The sequence below is a fragment of the Gopherus flavomarginatus genome, chromosome 9 (assembly GCF_025201925.1).
Source record: "Gopherus flavomarginatus isolate rGopFla2 chromosome 9, rGopFla2.mat.asm, whole genome shotgun sequence".
Lineage (NCBI taxonomy): Eukaryota > Metazoa > Chordata > Testudines > Testudinidae > Gopherus > Gopherus flavomarginatus.
In genome coordinates, this window is record NC_066625.1 from 63,144,945 (window position 1) to 63,162,846 (window position 17,902).

At 43.9% G+C, this 17,902-nt stretch overlaps 1 protein-coding gene across 10 annotated transcripts in view; it reads right to left on the reverse strand.

The window, feature by feature from the left end:
* Nucleotides 1-17,902, reverse strand: part of TJP1 (tight junction protein 1) — a 319,386-nt gene that overhangs the window by 69,621 nt on the left and 231,863 nt on the right. For all 10 annotated transcript variants that reach the window (XM_050967885.1, XM_050967883.1, XM_050967893.1 and 7 more), the window contains 6 exons: nucleotides 17,388-17,512; nucleotides 16,853-16,955; nucleotides 6,476-6,755; nucleotides 5,088-5,191; nucleotides 2,385-2,553; nucleotides 1,873-2,017 (listed from right to left, as the gene is read on the reverse strand). In XM_050967885.1, coding sequence (XP_050823842.1) covers nucleotides 1,873-2,017; nucleotides 2,385-2,553; nucleotides 5,088-5,191; nucleotides 6,476-6,755; nucleotides 16,853-16,955; nucleotides 17,388-17,512 — 926 coding nt within the window. The remainder of the gene's footprint in view (nucleotides 1-1,872; nucleotides 2,018-2,384; nucleotides 2,554-5,087; nucleotides 5,192-6,475; nucleotides 6,756-16,852; nucleotides 16,956-17,387; nucleotides 17,513-17,902) is intronic.

The window sequence follows — 17,902 nt, forward strand, 5'->3', positions numbered from 1 at the left end:
CGGAGAGCCGCGAACATCGATCCTGCGCGGTGTGGACGGGTGAGTAATCCGATCTTAGATATTCGACTTCAGCTACGTTATTCACGTAGCTGAAGTTGCGTATCTAAGATCGATTTCCCCCCCCTAGTGTGGACCAGCCCTTAGTCTTAAACAGACAGGAGGAGGAAATGGGGGAGAAAAAAAAGTCTCCAGAGCTTATTCTAGCCCAACCTACCCATACCTAATTTAAGATTTTAAAGTGTTTTTTAATTGCTCTGAGCAGACAATTTGGGTGAGACTGTTGACAACTACTGGAGGCAGAATACAATTGATAGGGTCCTCAGGAGCATGGTCACTTCAAGTGTCTCCTGCCTGACAAGTCTGCTTGTCTCCAAACATGGTGCAACAAACAGAAGATCTGCTGTAATGTACCTGTAGATCCTCCCTGTGAAGATGAAAAGTGAAGTGCATTTCTTCAACATTCATGGGTAAGCAAAGGGCTACAAAATGAAGTTCAAGATCTCCAATCATTAGACTATACCAAATAAATTTAAACATCATAAATACAACATTTCTACTTACCTGGCAAGATACAGGTTCATGTGTTTTACTCCGTTTCATGGACTAATGATTAACAGTGCTCAGACTCCCTGCTCTTAGGTGTTTGTGGTTTTACCATCTAATTCAAGAGCAGTTTCAAACCCTGAGTTGGTGTTTTGGCAAGGAAAAAAGTTGTTTAGCTTTTTCCTTGTAACTACAGGAATTTAATAAAATGTCATCTACACACTTTCCTGACGGTAATCGCTTCCTGAAATATCTTGTCATTGGGGCTCAAATTCATACATAAGTTTGAAATATCCAATCCTGACCCTGTTTGGATCTGAGACTCACAACTGATAGCAATACCCTGTCAAACTAGGCAGCTTTTCTGACAGGAATATCCCATTCAGCAATAATCTGGAGCATTCTATTACATCTCAAGCCTAATTCTGGCATCTTTTCTTGACCAACAGACTGTAATTGGTCTAAGCCTGTAACTTTTCTTCTCACACACAACTTACTTGAACAAGAACGTAGAAATCTCATAAATTGGTTAACTTCCTATTTCTAACTTGAATTGGAATGTCACTATTTAATGCACATGCTGTGCAAAAGTGAAATGGACGCATTTATATTATTCTTACCTAAGACTGAATTCCATGTAACAGCCTTGTCTAGACTTGAACAGGAACAGATACAGAGAGAACCCATTGTGCCCCACTTTTAGCTAGTATCATTTTCCTATCACCAAATACAAACATTTTAGATTAAATGTTTGAAGAACTACTTTTCCTAAATAGAGTAGTTTCACTGGAATTAAAAACTTTTTTGAAACATGTTTGAAAAACAAACTGACTGTGTTAAAGTCTGAAAACAAAAGTTGTTAACTAAATAAGCACCATCTTGCAATAACTACTCAGACTGAATTGTCAGTGGGACTTGTGGTACTATTCAGCCTGAGTATAGCTATTGTAGTCCACTTCTAACTTTCTGAAACTGAGATAGTGAGATAATTTATATACTTCAGTAGACTATATCACTAATGTCAAACCGAGTAAGTCACATAAAAGAAATACCATTTAATTTTGATAATTTCCTTAAAGAACAGGATAAAGTAGAGAAGAGTCCAAGCCAAAAAATTTAGTTCCAGGTTCAAATTTCCCTGAAACTGAAAGATGTCTGAAACATGAGTTTGGTTCAGGCCCAACTCTAGATATATAATTTCAGTACTATATCATGCTACCATTTCCACAATACTGTGCCACATTTGTGGTACTGTAAAAAAACACAAACAATCTTGGTACTTAATGTCACTTTAATAGTTGATTAAAAATAATACAATGCTACCATCACCTGCCGTTGCTGGGCTGCTGTGGAGAATGTCTGGAATGGTCTGAAGGCTCTGACCTCTGGTCAGGAGATCGTGAACGACTGCGGCGGGGCCTGTCATGTGATCGGTTGGAATGATCTGATGCCAGCGACTGAATTTCTGAAATGTCTGTTAAATAAAAGTTGTTTTTTCATGAAATGATTGTAATTAAAATGATGTGACGACCTGCCCAAAATGGAAATAATTTTGCAGAAAATACATATGAAGTGCGTCAGATCTTCTGCACTGACTTCAAAATAAATCACCTAAAGGTAACGTTCCTTTTCTTCCAATTGCTTTTACTTGAATAGTCTTTTTCAATAATCTTGAAGATGTGAATTCCAATGGTGTTTGAACAAGTTTATTAGCCGCTCAAATGTCGATCCCTCCTCTTTTCTCCTCCCTCATCCTCTGTCTCCACACTAGGATTTCACATCTTCATGACCCAGCGACATAAGAAATATATTTTTACCTTGGGAAATAAGTTTATACTCACCATCTCTTTCTGAAGCATTAGCAGAATGAACGCTGTCAGAAAGATCTGGGACATTCAAAAGAGTTGCTCGTTCATCTCGTTGAACCACCATCTTCAACTTGCCTTTTGACCTTTCTATTAGAGTTTTTGCATCTGTCAGCGACATATTTTCTGTGACTGTGCCGTTTATCTGTAATAGAGCAAAAAGACTAGAGATAGGAACTGAATGGAAAACAAAACAATCTAGCTCCACTAGCTAACTCCTTTAAAGCTAACAAATAAGAGTACTCCCTCTCTACAATAACTATTTTTAACTCTTTTGTCAACATTACCCCTTCAAAATTAGTAAATATAATTTTGCTGTTAAATGGTCTTCAACCTTGTTTTAAAAATGGAAACAACAAACATTAGCAATATCAAAGCAAGTAGCTAAAAGATTCAAGTTTAGGCAAGCAGATTAACTGAAATAGACCAAAAAGTTATGGAAATTCAGTGGTACTTTATCTTGCAGAACTGATGCCTAGGGAAACTACTTCTAGTCTAACAGCAGTTCTGATTCAGCTGAGTTCTTAAGTTTTGCCACCTCGCTCTTTACAATGCAAGCCTCCAATTGATTTATCAGAATCAGATTGCCTTGATCAACCTTGCACAAAAATTAAAATCTATAATGACATCTTTAAATGACAGTTTTAAGTCTGATGGGATTTAGAGATACCCAGCTATTTAGTCAAGAAAAATGAATATAATATACTCAACGTATTTATATATTATTAAAATATTAATGCAAACACATCTGAGCCACAGAACGCAGAAAACTAAAGCTCAACTTTTAAATTATTTAAAGTCTCATTACTTTAATCTGTAATGATTAAGAAACCTAAAGTAATTTCTTTTATAAGCCTTACAAAACTCCACATAGCAGTGGGAGGATTTGCCCCTGATCACTAATTGCACCAATAAAATTAAGATTTGTAGCAATGACATGCACTGAAAACTGTTAACCTCCCCACACAATATAGTTTATGAAGTTAATTAAAAATAATTCAGCCCAAGACATCTGGTTGTGATGCACAATGGTATACTTCTGTATTCTAGTTACTAAATTAACGCCTAATCTTGAAACCCTTGCTCAGACAAATAGCCCCAATTAATTCTCCAACTAATCAATGACAAAGCAATCGTTTTAATGATTGGGCCTACAAATTGACCCTAATTACAAGATCAACTGTGAAAAGTGAGTGAAAGTTCATAAAAAGTCAAAATACTTATACTTTTTTTCCCCATCACTTTGTTATTCATAAAAGGGAGAGAGAGACTGAATTAGTACAAACAAAATGGCTTACCAATATAATTCAAGGCCTGTATTAAGATCATGCCTGGTAAACAAGAAAAGCCTGGGACTGGAAATCTATGGACCAAAATTTGTGTCTCAAAAATTAGGCCTAAACTGGTGGACAAAATAATGACAGGATGCTCTATTCCTCCATGTCTCCCCTTTTGGAGGTTCTTAAAAGAAAATACTTTGGAGAAATTAAGAAGCTGGCTGCCAAAAACCATGATGAACAAAGAACAGGAAAAGAATGAGCTTTACCATTATGGTTGCCACCGCCACCGTCTCCTGGGACCACAGAGGATTTACCATAACACCTTTAAGTCTGTCTTGGACCAGTCTAGGGACTTCTCTCAGGATAAGGACAGTAGAGTGACCCAGATAGCCACTTCCACTTACTCCAGATAAATCTCAATCACCACCTGGGATGTGAGACTTTGTCACCCTCTTAGGCCCACTCAGGTCTTTTTCCTTCCCCATCTCATTTCTTCTCTCTTTCCTATCTACTCCCCTTGCCTTCTGTCTAACAAGACCCTGGCTTCGTAGGCAAAGACTGTATATTGTGCAACACTGCTGTGAGCCCATGACCAAAAAGAGGCAACTAAATGCAATGCCCTAAACAGCCTGATGCTGGTACAACTTTGGCAGGTCTCAGAATGACTAAAGATTGTGTGCCATGCCTGTGTTTCTCCAGCAGGGACGTTGGAAGTGAAAGGCAACCACAGAAGCTGAATTTTCCATCTCTGGTGTTTTTTTTTCCCCTTTTGTGTGCTTTTGTCTTGTTTTGCCTTCTAGGAAATGGGACTGGACTTTAAAAACAACATCAATAGCTCCAGCTCATCTCAACTAACTTTTTCTCTTTCCCCCCCCCCCAGAAAAGGACATTACCGTTTTTTACTGTCAAACAAGGGGTTTACCTTCTGAAAACTCTTTCCAGCTAAAGGGAAAGGGAACAAAGGATGTTGTTAAAATAAAAGCCTTACTTAATACTTTATATTTCAAATGCTTTAACATGTTTTTCCTTCTCTGCTGTATCTTTAACACAAGTTTTAAAAAAATGTAATGGCTTGTTTGCCATGACACTTAGCGGGCTGAGATTTCTGTATACTAAACCCCAAGCCTCGCTTAACACTGTTTAATGTTGGACACTGACAGGGTATTGTTAGCACCTCTGACTCTTTGGGCCCATATAATCCATCAAAATTAATACAACAGGACTAATTATGTGAGTAAAGGCTACAGAATCAGAGACTCTTAACGTTCCTCCCTCAATGCAAAAAATACAAAACCTGACATTTCTTCTATTGACTGTTACATACACCTGTGAGGCAGTTACATCTAGTACAATCAACAGACTGGTTCCTTTGCTACGCAAAGACAGCTATATACTGTACCTTCAATACAACATCACCTTCCTGAATGTTGCCGTCTCTTGCTGCCAAACTATCTTGGGATATTTCTTTCACAAATATGTGGCTAGCCAAGCGCAGACCATACTCTATTTAGAATAAAAAAAAAAACCCAATATGAAATCTCAGTTTAAAGAAGCAACATTTATGGATATACAACACTGCTTTACAGATTTACATTCAAACAAGAACCCAGTAAAAACTCAAGTGTTTTTAATACAGTAGCGTATTGAGGGTTATAGCAAACTAGTATTGTTAAGCCAAGGGCAGAGATACGGTACAACTGCCTATTATGAAATTCCCTGTTCTCTGAACAACTGTGGGAATCTTACTTGCATAATTGGCATATAGCTATTCCTTAATAACTAAGGTATGCCAATCCCTATTTTCATATGGGCTGGCTGCCAACGGCTGCCAGTGTAGCAATTTGTATGAGTGCTATATTCCTCAATTGTTCTGTGATCATCTAAATTCTTCCTCTAACTGGCCCCTATAATCAGAATAAACAAACTGATTTCAAGCAACAAAGATGCTGCATCCACTTCTGACTCCCAAATTCGACAAATGTTTACACAACATATATAAAAACCTAATAAGGCTGTAAAACTATGGGAAGAGGATGATTTTTTATTTTAAATAAAGTGGAAATCTTATCCACTCTCTTCTTTCCTTCTCTACCAAATTTTTCCTTTTTAAAGGTCAGCAAGATTACTGACCTCATAGCACCACTATAGTTAGAGCTAGATATTATGCGACAACTTCGCCGTCCCTCACACACTGAGGTTTATCTTCAGAATGACCACCAAACCTTTCAGATCGTACTCATAATATATAGCAGTTGTGTAATTTTTTTTAAATAGCCCCATGCTAAATGGAAAAAAAAAATCACACATTAACCATGATTCTGTGTGTGGTGGGTATTTTTTTGTTTGTTTCTTTTGTTTTGTTGTGTTGGTTTTTTTTTTAAAGTTGGCCATCTTTCAAAAAAGCTTGATAGCAGATATAGTCTCAACCTTAATTCCATGTTAAAGTTTATTCTATATTTTGAGTGTGTATATACTATTCAATATGTTTGTAAAATTTTAGTGGCTAGCAGAAGTTGGATATACAATTACAATTCCAGTTCAAATGAAATTTGAGCGTTCCCTTCAATCAATCACATACACTAGTACAAGAAAACATGGAGAAAAACCTAGCACTAGAAGTATAGTAATTTTAAGACCTGTAGGTAGCGCTCTAGTCTAGATTAGTCTAATAAGCCCTTAGCAACGTAACATTCATCAATAATTCAATCTAAAATTGAACCTTTAACATTTCGGTACAAAATTACAACCAAAAGTATGACGGAGACAGCAAAAAGTCAGTGGACATACCTTCATTTTTCCTAGATTTCACCAATGTTACTTTGGTAGGTTTTGCAGGTTGACTGGAAGCAACAGATCTCCTGTCTGATCTTGGTGATAAACTTCTCTCTCTGCTTCCGCTTCGGTCTCTTACCCAGCTCTTCTCATGCCTTCTGCTGACGCCTGGCCCACTGCGTGCACTTCTTGGATCATGCATTTCCTCTTCATAACTATCCTCCTCATTTTCAGATACTGGCTCAGGTTCCGGCCGGGCTACTGGAATCTGAACTTTCTTCATTCTTCGAATAGTCTGTAATCAGTAGCATTAATTACTTAATTTCTGGTTAAAAGTAAAGTATATATATATTTTTAAAAGTCTTCAAATTAGGCAATGGGCCACCACAGATTTATACTGCTGTATCTAACGAAAGGTGCACTAGGGACCTCAACACAGATATGGAAGGCAACATCCATATCCCAAAGGCCTTACAATCAAACATCTGGATGACTGAAGGAGAAAAACAAGGGGGGTAGGGGGAATTCAGAGCCATGAAAAGATGGTTACTCACCTTTGTAACTGTTGTTCTTCGAGATGTGTTACTCATATCCATTCCAGTTAGGTGTGTGCGCCGCGCGTGCACGTTCGTCGGAAGATTTTTACCCTAGCAACTCCGGTGGGTTGGCAGGTCGCCCCCTGGAGTGGCGCCGCTATGGCGCCGGATATATACCCCTGTCGGTCCGTCTGCTCCTCAGTTCCTTCTTGCCGGCTACTCCGACAGTGGGGAAGGAGGGGTGGGTGTGGAATGGATATGAGCAACACATCTCGAAAAATAACAGTTACAAAGGTGAGTAACTGTCTTTTCTTCTTCGACTGATTGCTCATATCCATTCCAGTTAGGTGATTCCCAAACCTTACCTAGGCGGTGGGGTCAGAGAGAGATGTCGCAGAGTGCAACACAGCGGAGCCGAAGGCTGCGTCATCCCTAGATTGCTGAACCAGGGCGCAGTGGGAAGCGAAGGTATGGACAGAAGACCAGGTTGCTGCCCGGCAGATTTGCTGAATGGGCACGTGAGCAAGAAAAGCAGCCGATGAGGCTTGAGCCCTGGTGGAGTGCCCAGTCACGTGGCCCGTGCGCCAAGTCATAACAGGCATGGATGCAGGACGTTACCCACGAGGAAATCCTCTGCGAGGAGACGGGTAACTCCTTGACACGTTCAGCCACCGCAACGAAGAGTTGGGGGGGGGGGTTGCGGAATGGCTTAGTTCGCTCTATGTAAAAGGCAAGCGCCCTACGGACGTCCAGTGAGTGTAGCTGCTGCTCCCTGCGAGTCGAATGGGGTTTTGGGAAGAAGACAGGTAGGAAGATCTCCTGGTTAACATGGAAAACCGATACCACCTTGAGGAGAAAGGCTGGGTGCGGTCTCAGCTGCACCGTGTCCCTGTGGAACACAGTATACGGGGGATCTACCGTGAGGGCCTGAAGCTCCAAGACCCGTCTCGCTGATGTGATGGCCACCAGGAAAGCAGTCTTCCATGAGAGGTAGAGAAGGGAGTAAGTCGCTAATGGTTCAAATGGAGGAGACATGAGCCGGGTCAGAACCAGGTTAAGGTCCCAGGTAGGGGCAGGGCGGCGAACCTGGGGGTAGAGATGCTCCAAGCCCTTAAGGAATCTAGTCACCATAGGGTGAGAGAACACCAAGTGGCCACCCCCCCTCCCCCCGGGTGAAAGGTGGAGATGGCAGCCAGGTGAACCCGGAGAGATGGTATCGCTAGGACCTGTTGCTTGAGGGACCAGATGTAGTCTAAGATATTAGCAATGGAGACCTCGGTGGGAAGGAAGTTCCGTTCCGCGCACCAGCAGGTGAAACGCTTCCATTTGGCCAAATACATGGCTCTAGTGGAAGGCTTCCTGCTGCCCAGGAGCACCTGCTGCACTGGGGTAGAGCAACGGAGCTCAGACTGGGTCAGCCACTCAGGAGCCACGCCGTGAGGTGGAGTGATTGAAGGTCCGGGTGATGGAGCCTGCCGTGGTCCTGAGTAATTAGGTCCACATGAAGGGGCAGAGGAACAGGGTCGGCTATGGAAAGGTCCAGCAGCATGGAGTACCAGTGCTGCTGGGGCCACACTGGAGCTATCATGATCAAGCGGGCCTTGTCCCTGCGCACCTTCAATAGGACCCTGTGGACGAGCGGAAACGGTGGAAAGGCATAGAGCAGGTGCGTCGTCCACGGAACAAGGAAGGCGTCCGCCACCGAACCCGGTGAGAAGCCTTGAAAGGAGCAGAACATCTGGCATTTCCTGTTCCCGTAGGATGCAAAGAGGTCCATTCAGGGAAACCCCCACCTCCAGAAGAGCGAAAGAGCAATGTCCGGGCGAAGGGACCATTCGTGGGAAAGGAAAGACCTGCTGAGATGATCCGCCAGCGTGTTCCGAACCCCCGGGAGAAAGGACGCGATGAGGTGAATAGAATGGGCTATACAGAAGTCCCAGAACCGTAAGGTCTCTTGACACATGGGAGAGGATCTCATGCCGCCCTGCTTGTTTATATAATACATGGTCGTCGTGTTGTCAGTGAATACCGAGACACAACGGTCCTGCAGATGCTGACGGAATGCCCTGACAAGCAAGGCGGACCGCTCTCAACTCCCGGACGTTGATGTGGAGGGCTAGCTCGCGAGGTGACCACAGGCCTTGGGTTTGCAGGAGCCCGAGGTGAGCCCCCCAACCCAGGGAGGACGCATCTCTTGTCAGGGATACCGAGGGTTCGGGCGGATGGCACGGGAGCCCTGCACACACCACGGGGGGTCCAGCCACCACTGGAGGGAGTCTAAGAAGTCCTGGGGAATGGTGACAACCATGTCAATAGAATCTCTGGCTGGATGGTATTGTGCGTTGAGCCAGGACTGGAGGGGTCTTAGGCGGAGTCTTGCATAGTTCGTTACGAACGTGCAGGTCGCCATGTGTGCCAGGAGGGTAAGGCAGGTGCGCACCGAGGTCAGGGGCGCTGCTTGCAGTCTCCGTATGATGGCTGCCATAGTTTGGAACCGCGACAGAGGCAGAGAGACTTTGGCAAGAGTGGAGTCCAGGGTGGCACCGATCGACACTAATCCCCACACAGAGGATAGAGTTTATTTTCCCACATTGATCATTAGACCTAGGCTTAAGAAAAGGTTCTTGACAATGCGGACATGACTGAGGACTTGCGCCTTGGAAGTCCCCTGGATAAGCCAGTCGTCTAGGTATGGGAATACGTGTATACGACTGCGGCGAAGGTGGGCGACGACTACAGCCATACACTTGGCGAACACTCTTGGGGCTGTAGATAGTCCGAATGGGAGGACCGCAAATTGGAAATGTTGCCAGTTGACCACAAACCGGAGGAACCTCCTGTGGAGTGGGAAGATGGCTATATGGAAGTAGGCATCTTGCATGTCGAGGGCGGCGTACCAATCTCCAGGATCCAGGGATGGGATGGGATAATGGTTCCCAGGGATACCATATGGAACTTCAACTTTACTTGGTATCTGTTGAGTTCCCTCAGATCAAGATAGGTCTGAGACCTCCCTTCACCTTGGGGATTAGAAAGTAGCGGGAATAAAACCCCTTGCTCCGCTCGAGCTCGGGAACCTCCTCTATGGCTCCTTTGGTGAGGAGCGCTCGCACCTCCTGTAGGAGGAGTTGCTCGTGAGACGGGTCCCTGAAGAGGGATGAGGGAGGGTTTGAAACAAATTGCAGGTGGTATCCAAGTTCCAACGTGCGTAAGACCCAGCGGTCCGATGTTAGCTGGGACCATGCAGGGAGAAAAAGGGAAAGACGGTTGGAAAAAGGAGGGGACGGATCCATCAACGAAACTGGTACAACACCCTCGGGCGCACCTTCAAAAGGAAGGTTTCGGCCCCGAAGAAGGCTTGGAGGGGTTCTGGTTCTGGCCTACTTGGTTGCCAGATTGTCTGCAGCGACCATACCTGCCTCGCCGTCTGGAGAGGTCTTGCCTCTGCCGGGGTTGGGGGTAAGGCTGGTGTTGTTGCTGTGGCCGGAAGGGTCTGCGCTGGGTTACGGGTGTATGCATCCCTAAGGAGCGCATAATGACTCTATTGTCTTTTAGGCTTTGCAGCCTAGGGTCAGTTTTGTTGGAAAACAGGCCTTGGCCTTCAAATGGGAGGTCTTGAATGGTATACTGGAGTTCCGGGGGGAGGCCGGAGACCTGCAACCACGAGATACGGCGCATAGTAACGCCAGATGCCAGAGTACGTGCAGCTAAGTCCGCGGCGTCTAGGGAAGCCTGCAGGGAAGTTCTCGCGACCTTTTTGCCCTCGTTGAGGATCGCGGAGAACTCCTGACGTGCTTCCTGAGGGAGCAGCTCCTTAAATTTGTCTGTGGCGGCCCAGGTGTTATAGCTGTAGCGGCTAAGGAGGGCCTGCTGATTGGAGACGTGGAGCTGGAGGGCCCCCGCAGAGTGGACCTTTCGGCCGAGTAAGTACATGCGTCTCGCCTCCTTGGATTTTGGGGCCAGGGCCTGCTGACCATGTCGCTCCCTCTCGTTCACAGATTGGACGATGAGGGAACAAAGGGGAGGGTGGACATATAAGTATTCATTCCCCTTTGAGGGGACCATGTATTTACGTTCCACCCCTTGCGCAGCGGGGGGAACAGAAGCCGGAGACTGCCAGATCGTAGTGGTGTTAGCTTGAATGGTTTTAATAAATGGAAGGGCAACCCTAGTGGGGGCATCCGCTGACAATGTGTCCACCACTGGATCTTGTATCTCCGAGACCTCCTCGGCCTGCAGGTTCATGTTCTGTGCAACACACCTGAGGAGGTCCTGGTGCGCCCTAAGGTCAAGTGGAGGCGGGCTGGTAGATGATGTTCCAGCCACAGCCTCGTCCGGGAAAGATGAAAAGGAGAGACCTGGGAGGAGCGGGTCTGCGGAGGGCTCTGCCTGAAGAACTGCGTCCGACTCCGCAGGGGGTTTGGGGTCCTGAGGCTGGGACCACCTTTCCTCCGTGGGAGGGGGAGGAGGATGGGAAATCGTGGCCTCAGGAACCCAGTGCTCCGAGACATTGGAACGTGAGGGACCCGGCTGACGGCCTTGGGCTTGATGGTACGTCCAAGGCATCCAGAACCCCCACTGCTGCGGTCCATGCTCTTGAGGCTGGGGTTCGTGGAACAAGGTAGCAGGTATGTCTGTGTCCGGGGCATATAGGCTATCCACCTGAGAGGACACAGACGGCTGGTGGGAAGGCCAGGGGGGCCGAACGAGGCTGGTATGGGTCTCTCGCCCCCGTTGCTGGAGACCTCCTCGGTGCCGGAGACTGGTACCGGGAATCATAACGGTGCTGAGATCACGACTGGGACCTGCCACCAGCTTGGTGCCAGGAGGTTCCCGGGATCGGGAACGCCGATGGTGCGAGCGGCTGCGGGAGTCTCTGTGCCGGCAGTGATGACTAGAACCGGAGCGGTGCCGAGAGTATCGGGAGGTGGATCTGTGCTGCAAGTACGACCGGTACCGCCGTGGTGAGCGGTGCCGGGACTGCGAGCAGCGCCTCGATCGAGATCTTCCATGGGACCTGGAGCAGTGCCGGGACCTAGGTGGGGATCGGTGCCGGCCCGCCAACTCCAGGGACAGAGGTCTCATGGCTGCAGGCTTGCCTCTAGACTGAAGAACCCGCTCCGGCGGTGCCGGGGGTTGAGGCAGAGCAGACTCGGTCATTGCAATAAGGTCCCTGGCTGAAGAGAATGTTTCTGGCGTAGAGGGGACCGTCAGCTCGACCACAGGTCTTGCCGGGGAGCTCTCCAAGACCGAACTCGACAGACCTCTCAGGGCCGGAGTCAACTGTATCACTGGCGTCGGGGCCGCGGCAGGAGTCGGTGCCGGGCGGTCCGCATGAGCCTGCTTCGCAGGAGTAGAGGAAGTCGATGTTCTTCGGTCGGGACCCTGCGCCAGGGAGGGCTGGTGCTGAGGCGTCTTCGCTGTGCCGGCCCGGTCCGGTGCCGGAGTGGTGTCGGCACTCGGTGCCAAGGAAGGAGGGTTAAGAGATGCCTCCATAAGGAGAGTCTTTAAACGATGGTCTCTCTCCTTCTTGGTCCGCAGCTTGAAGGCCTTACAAATGCGGCACTTCTCAGATATGTGCGATTCCCCCAGGCACTTTAGGCAGGCGTCGTGGGGATCGCTCGTGGGCATCGGCTTTTTACAGGCCGAGCACGGCTTGAATCCTGGTGAACCGGGCATGAGCCCGGGCACTGGGTGCGGGGAAGGGCTAGAGCCCGAACCTACTAAGCTATACACAATAACTGATTGACAACTATGAACTAATTACTCTATACACTAACGATAACTATATACAACGAGTGAATAAGGAAAAGCTAGGTATGTGGAGGACAGCTATGCCGCGCTTCACAGTTCCAACGACCGACACGGCGGTAAGAAGGAACTGAGGAGTGGCGGGGCCGGCAGGGGTATATATCAGGTGCCACAGCGGCGCCACTCCAGGTGGCGACCTGCCAACCCAATGGAGTTGCTAGGGTAAAAATCTTCCGACGAACGTGCACGCACGGCGCGCACACCTAACTGGAATGGATATGAGCAATCACTCAAAGAAGAAGATACCAGTTATGGAAGACAGCTACTATGAACAAGCTACAGTATTGTTACATGTTATCAGTGATCTTTGCAGTACTAATAAATCCATTAAAAACTCCAACAATGTGCCAAGAGCGAAAAAAAACAGCAGCAAGGCTAACCTGAAATGAGCTATTGTGAATGCAAAGTCAGGCAAACAGCTTTTCATTGCTCCAGGATTGGAGGATGGAATACAAACATTGCAGAACCCAACTGGTTAGCTTCCTACTTCACTCAAAGATTGTGTTTTCCTACACAGAGTTTTTGGATAAACCAGTGTCATAATGCATTGCAATTAAAAAAAACATTTCTTCCCCCACTTAATTGCTTTCTGCTTTTTCTCTTTCCAAATTAAAAAAAAAAATCAAAAAAAAAATCAGATGTTCATGGATATGGTCATCTAAGAGACGAGTTAGGTATTTGACAAAAGGATTCCATACATGTTTAAATGAGATGGCATAAATGCCTTAAAAGCATGGTGCCAGCTGGGATGAGAAACAAACCCAGAAGCAGTAACTGTCAGATTTCTCCTCCTGTGAGCTTTCCTGTCATTATTATCTTTACATTTAACAGCCACTTTAACCAGAATCGTTCATTCAGGTATGAATGAATTTGGTTTATAAGACCAATGATACACCTGAGAAAAGTCAAACTGCCGTCCCAGTATTTTACTGGTAAAATGCCCAATTACATATAGAAGCATCATTCCTTGTTACCAATGTCTGAAAATTTTAAGTTTCAATAGTTATGAAATATAAAATTAATTGTGACCATAAGGTGTGTAATATAGTAGAGATATAAAGCTGTCTTATACTTACCAATAAGTACCAAGCATAAATGGGGAGGCTAATCTAGATACCACAAGATTTTGCAGTGGTAAATAAAGGCAGGGAGCAGCTACTTTACTCAAATGGCTTCTATGACCAAGGTCCATAGCTATGGAAGTAGCAAATTCATGAATTTAAGAAGAGGTGAGCTGACAGCATCTTACTTGGCCAAAACATATGGAAAACAGAGTAAGTGTATTCCATCATCTATTGGCAGCACTACTTCATCTGCATTTGAGGCTGGCAAGAAGACCAAGACTAGAAGTATACTGGTCACCTTGCAGGAGGATAGTGGTCAAAGGTATGTAGGTTCTCTCCTCAAAAGTCAGAAAGCTAACTTGTTTTTAATTTTCAGTCCTTCGAATTCCCTTCATTTTTTTAAGTTAAGTTTGTCTTTGAATATTGGATTAAAAATAAACTTCAAGTGTACTCATGTTATTAAAAGCTAGCTTAAGTATGTTGTTCTCCTTAGAAATTTTGTTTTAATTTACAAATATTATTTAAAATGATTTTGAACCAAAAACAAAACTGGAAATAGCATTACCTTCTGCATTACGAGGACAGAGGCATGAAAGAACATTCCAGGTCCCACAAAAAGTAGTGATTGAAAAGCCGTCAGCTAGAATTCTGAACAAAAATAACCCCCTTCCATACAGTTTGTTTCACTTGGGTAAAGTTATGTAGAAGTTAAGAGTCCAAAGTGATGTGGCCTTGATGTCGTATGTGAGACCCAACTGCGATGTGTAATCAGCCTGACAAAATGAATTTATACAAGGTTTTCAAGAAGGGCAACACTCAAGCAAAATGCTGTCAGAACCCCCCATCCTTCTACTATCAAATACAGACTTAGGCTAGGCTAGCAGAAAAAGTTCTGCTAACGCAACACAGGAGTCCAACAGTAGCCTCAAGAAAGATGGGTTGTGGAAAGCCATCTAGGGAATCTGACTGAAGGTAAATCTGATAAAAATCCTGCTGCAGAGCAAAAGTGGACATATGCCAAAGCAAAATAATGCCACAGGGAGATTGGTCTAGGAAGGAGCTGTCTAACAAGCCTCTCAAGAAGCAATCAAGCTCCAAGGCAAGTTGCAGAAGCCCAGAATGGAAGATGGTGAACAATGAACTATAATAAGGCTCAGATAAAGACACTCTTTCCTGATATGGAGTCCTTGATTGTTTTAGCTCAAAACAAACCAGTTCTACTCTACAGCAGTGCACTAAAAGCTTTATATTCTCTTTTATACAAGAAGAGAAGGAACTCACATAATCATAGTCCAGGGAAATCCAGTTTGTGAGAGGACAGAGTTGGAAGCTCTTAAGGGGTCCAAGGTAACTTAAATCCCGTCTAATGTACAGTATAGGCTTTGCCCTTTAAAAGTACAGCTGTCCCTTGTGAAACCTTTGTCCTGGTCACAGTGTAACTAATGTGGTTGTTGTGCAGCTAAGCCCCAAATCCACATCCATTTTAAGATAGTAACACATCTGCATTGAATAGAAATAAAGCTAAACAGAAGGCAAAAGAAAATATGATAGATGGACTTACGTTGGGTCTACATTTCTGCATTTTTCTGGCAACTGTATCCCACAGATGGCGAGACAGAGTAAAAGCCATTAGTTCAGACTGATGGAACACTCCGCTTTATTGTCAGTTACATTAACCATTTTGCCAAATCAGCACATTAGTTTTCCTATTGCAGTCCAAGCAAATTGGTAATTGCTAACAAAATAAGAGTAACAGCTATTGCAGTGCAATATTCTATTTCCACAGAGCTGAAAGTCTGGATTATTTCCCCTTTAATTAAAGCCACAAACCAGTTATTGGAACTACTCAAAACTCTACTCATTAACATATAATCTACTGTATACTGAGTATCTTACTGACAGTAACTCTGTTTGGGTTTGAAACCTGCCAGTCTTTCAGGATTGTGATTAGGCAAACCACAGAGGGAAGAAAGCATTAGTATTGATAGTTCAAAGTTGAGTTTTATCCTGATAATCTATATCATTAGAGGGAACTAACTATGTTTGAATATTCTGCTTCAGTAATTATACCCCTGTAAATATTTGGGAACTATAATATATTCTTCATTGTTGTTGGGTTTTATGCACAAGTACAAAAAATATTGTATTTCCACTACAGATCATGCCATTTCTGCAGCAAAACCACCAGAGCCTCCACTGATTTGCTTTACAGCATTACTCTGAAATGTCAGCTTTCTAATATGAAAAGTTGTACAGCTTGACATGCAAGTTATTTTTGACATCTGCAAACCCACTGGATTTCCAAATTTATAAACGTATAGCACTGCAATTACTGCAAATCTGTATGAGTGTGTGAAAAAAGAGCATTACGGAATAGCCAGGAATAAAAAAGTAAAGTTTTTAAGCCCTAAAAACAAAACCACTTTCCAAAATTAAACAAATTGCCAATGTGTTTATTTTCTATTTCATTTTTTAGAAATATAAATCTGGAAAGTTTTCAGAAAACCAGATTACTACCTTTCACTAATGTCCAATTTTGTTGTTTTGCAAGTTCAAAAGCTATCTATATCCTCTGAATAAGTCTGAAATTATAGGAATTAAGGTTATTATGCCTTATTTTGGCAAATGGTGTTTACTGAACACAAAGATGTGTTTGTTGGGGCTTGAATAAAAAGAGTGAAGACCTTCGGCACTGACTAGCATTTGAAAAGCCTGATAATGCCTGCAGAAATAAGCTGAGAAATGAACTGTCTCGGCAGCCTAGGAAAAGTCTCCTTTATAGTGAGGAGAGGAGCTTCTGTTACCTAAAGTCTTTTCTGACTGCATGTCTTGCTAATCAAAAACTATGGTTTAAAAGTTTTCAAGAGTAATTTTGGGTGTCTTACTTGACAGTTGCTCAATAATAATGTGCACAATTCCACTAACTACTGACAGTATAGGCACTTCTACTAAATTTAAGGTTTAAAAACACATTCACTTACTATTTTGGCATTTTTTCCACTTTTCCTCAACTGTTGAACGGCAAATGCATGTTCCACGTTATCCATTGAGACTCCATTAACCATTGCCACACGGTCATTTTCCCTAAAAAAACCATAATGTGATGTATAATAAAAAAAATTTCAATGAGCTGAAAGAGAACATTAAAGAAATGGCAAAGAGGAGTCCTTGTGGCACCTTAGAGACTAACAAATTTATTTAGGCATAACTTTCCGTGGGCTATAACCCCCAAAGTTGGTTATAGTCCATGAAAGCTTATGCCCAAATAAATGTGTTAGTCTAAGGTGCCACAAGGACTCCTCGTTGTTTTTGTTGATACAGACTAACACGGCTACCCCTCTTAAAGAAATGAGTCATTGAAGAAGCCACTTGCAGTATTAGAGGACCACTGCGCAGCTATCATATCTTGAGAGCTACCATAAGATAATTAGGAAATTCATCTGAGCCAAGCACTGATATCCCAAACCTCGATGAAGTTGTAATCTCCCACAGAAGGAAAAAAAACATAACACTTACTGTAGTAGTCCTTCTGCTGGACCTCCTTTCAGGACATCAGAAATAACTATTGATGTTTCACCACTCTGAAAATGGGGATTATCTCTTCCTCCAGATATCGCAATGCCAAACCCAAATCCTGGAGCCTAAAACAGAACATAAGAACCATCCTCAGACACCACATTACCTACAGACCAAATTGCAGTTCATACTATTTCATCAAAAATTCAGAATACCAGCATTTTAATACACATCTCAGCAAAAATAATAATATGTAATTAAGGAGTAAGAATACTTTCCTCTTCTATAGCATTTTTCATCTAAGGTTCTGAAAGTATTTTACAATGATTAAGTCTCATAGCAGACCTGTAAGTAAAGTAAAAGTGTATGCCAATGGGGAACAAACCACCAACCCCTAAAATGATTATGCTCCTTGAGAGGAAGACAGCAGCTGATAAAACAAGCCAGAGATTATACAACCTAAGGTCAGGAGGTAAACAAACAACAACAAAAACAAACAAACTGTACAATTGTAA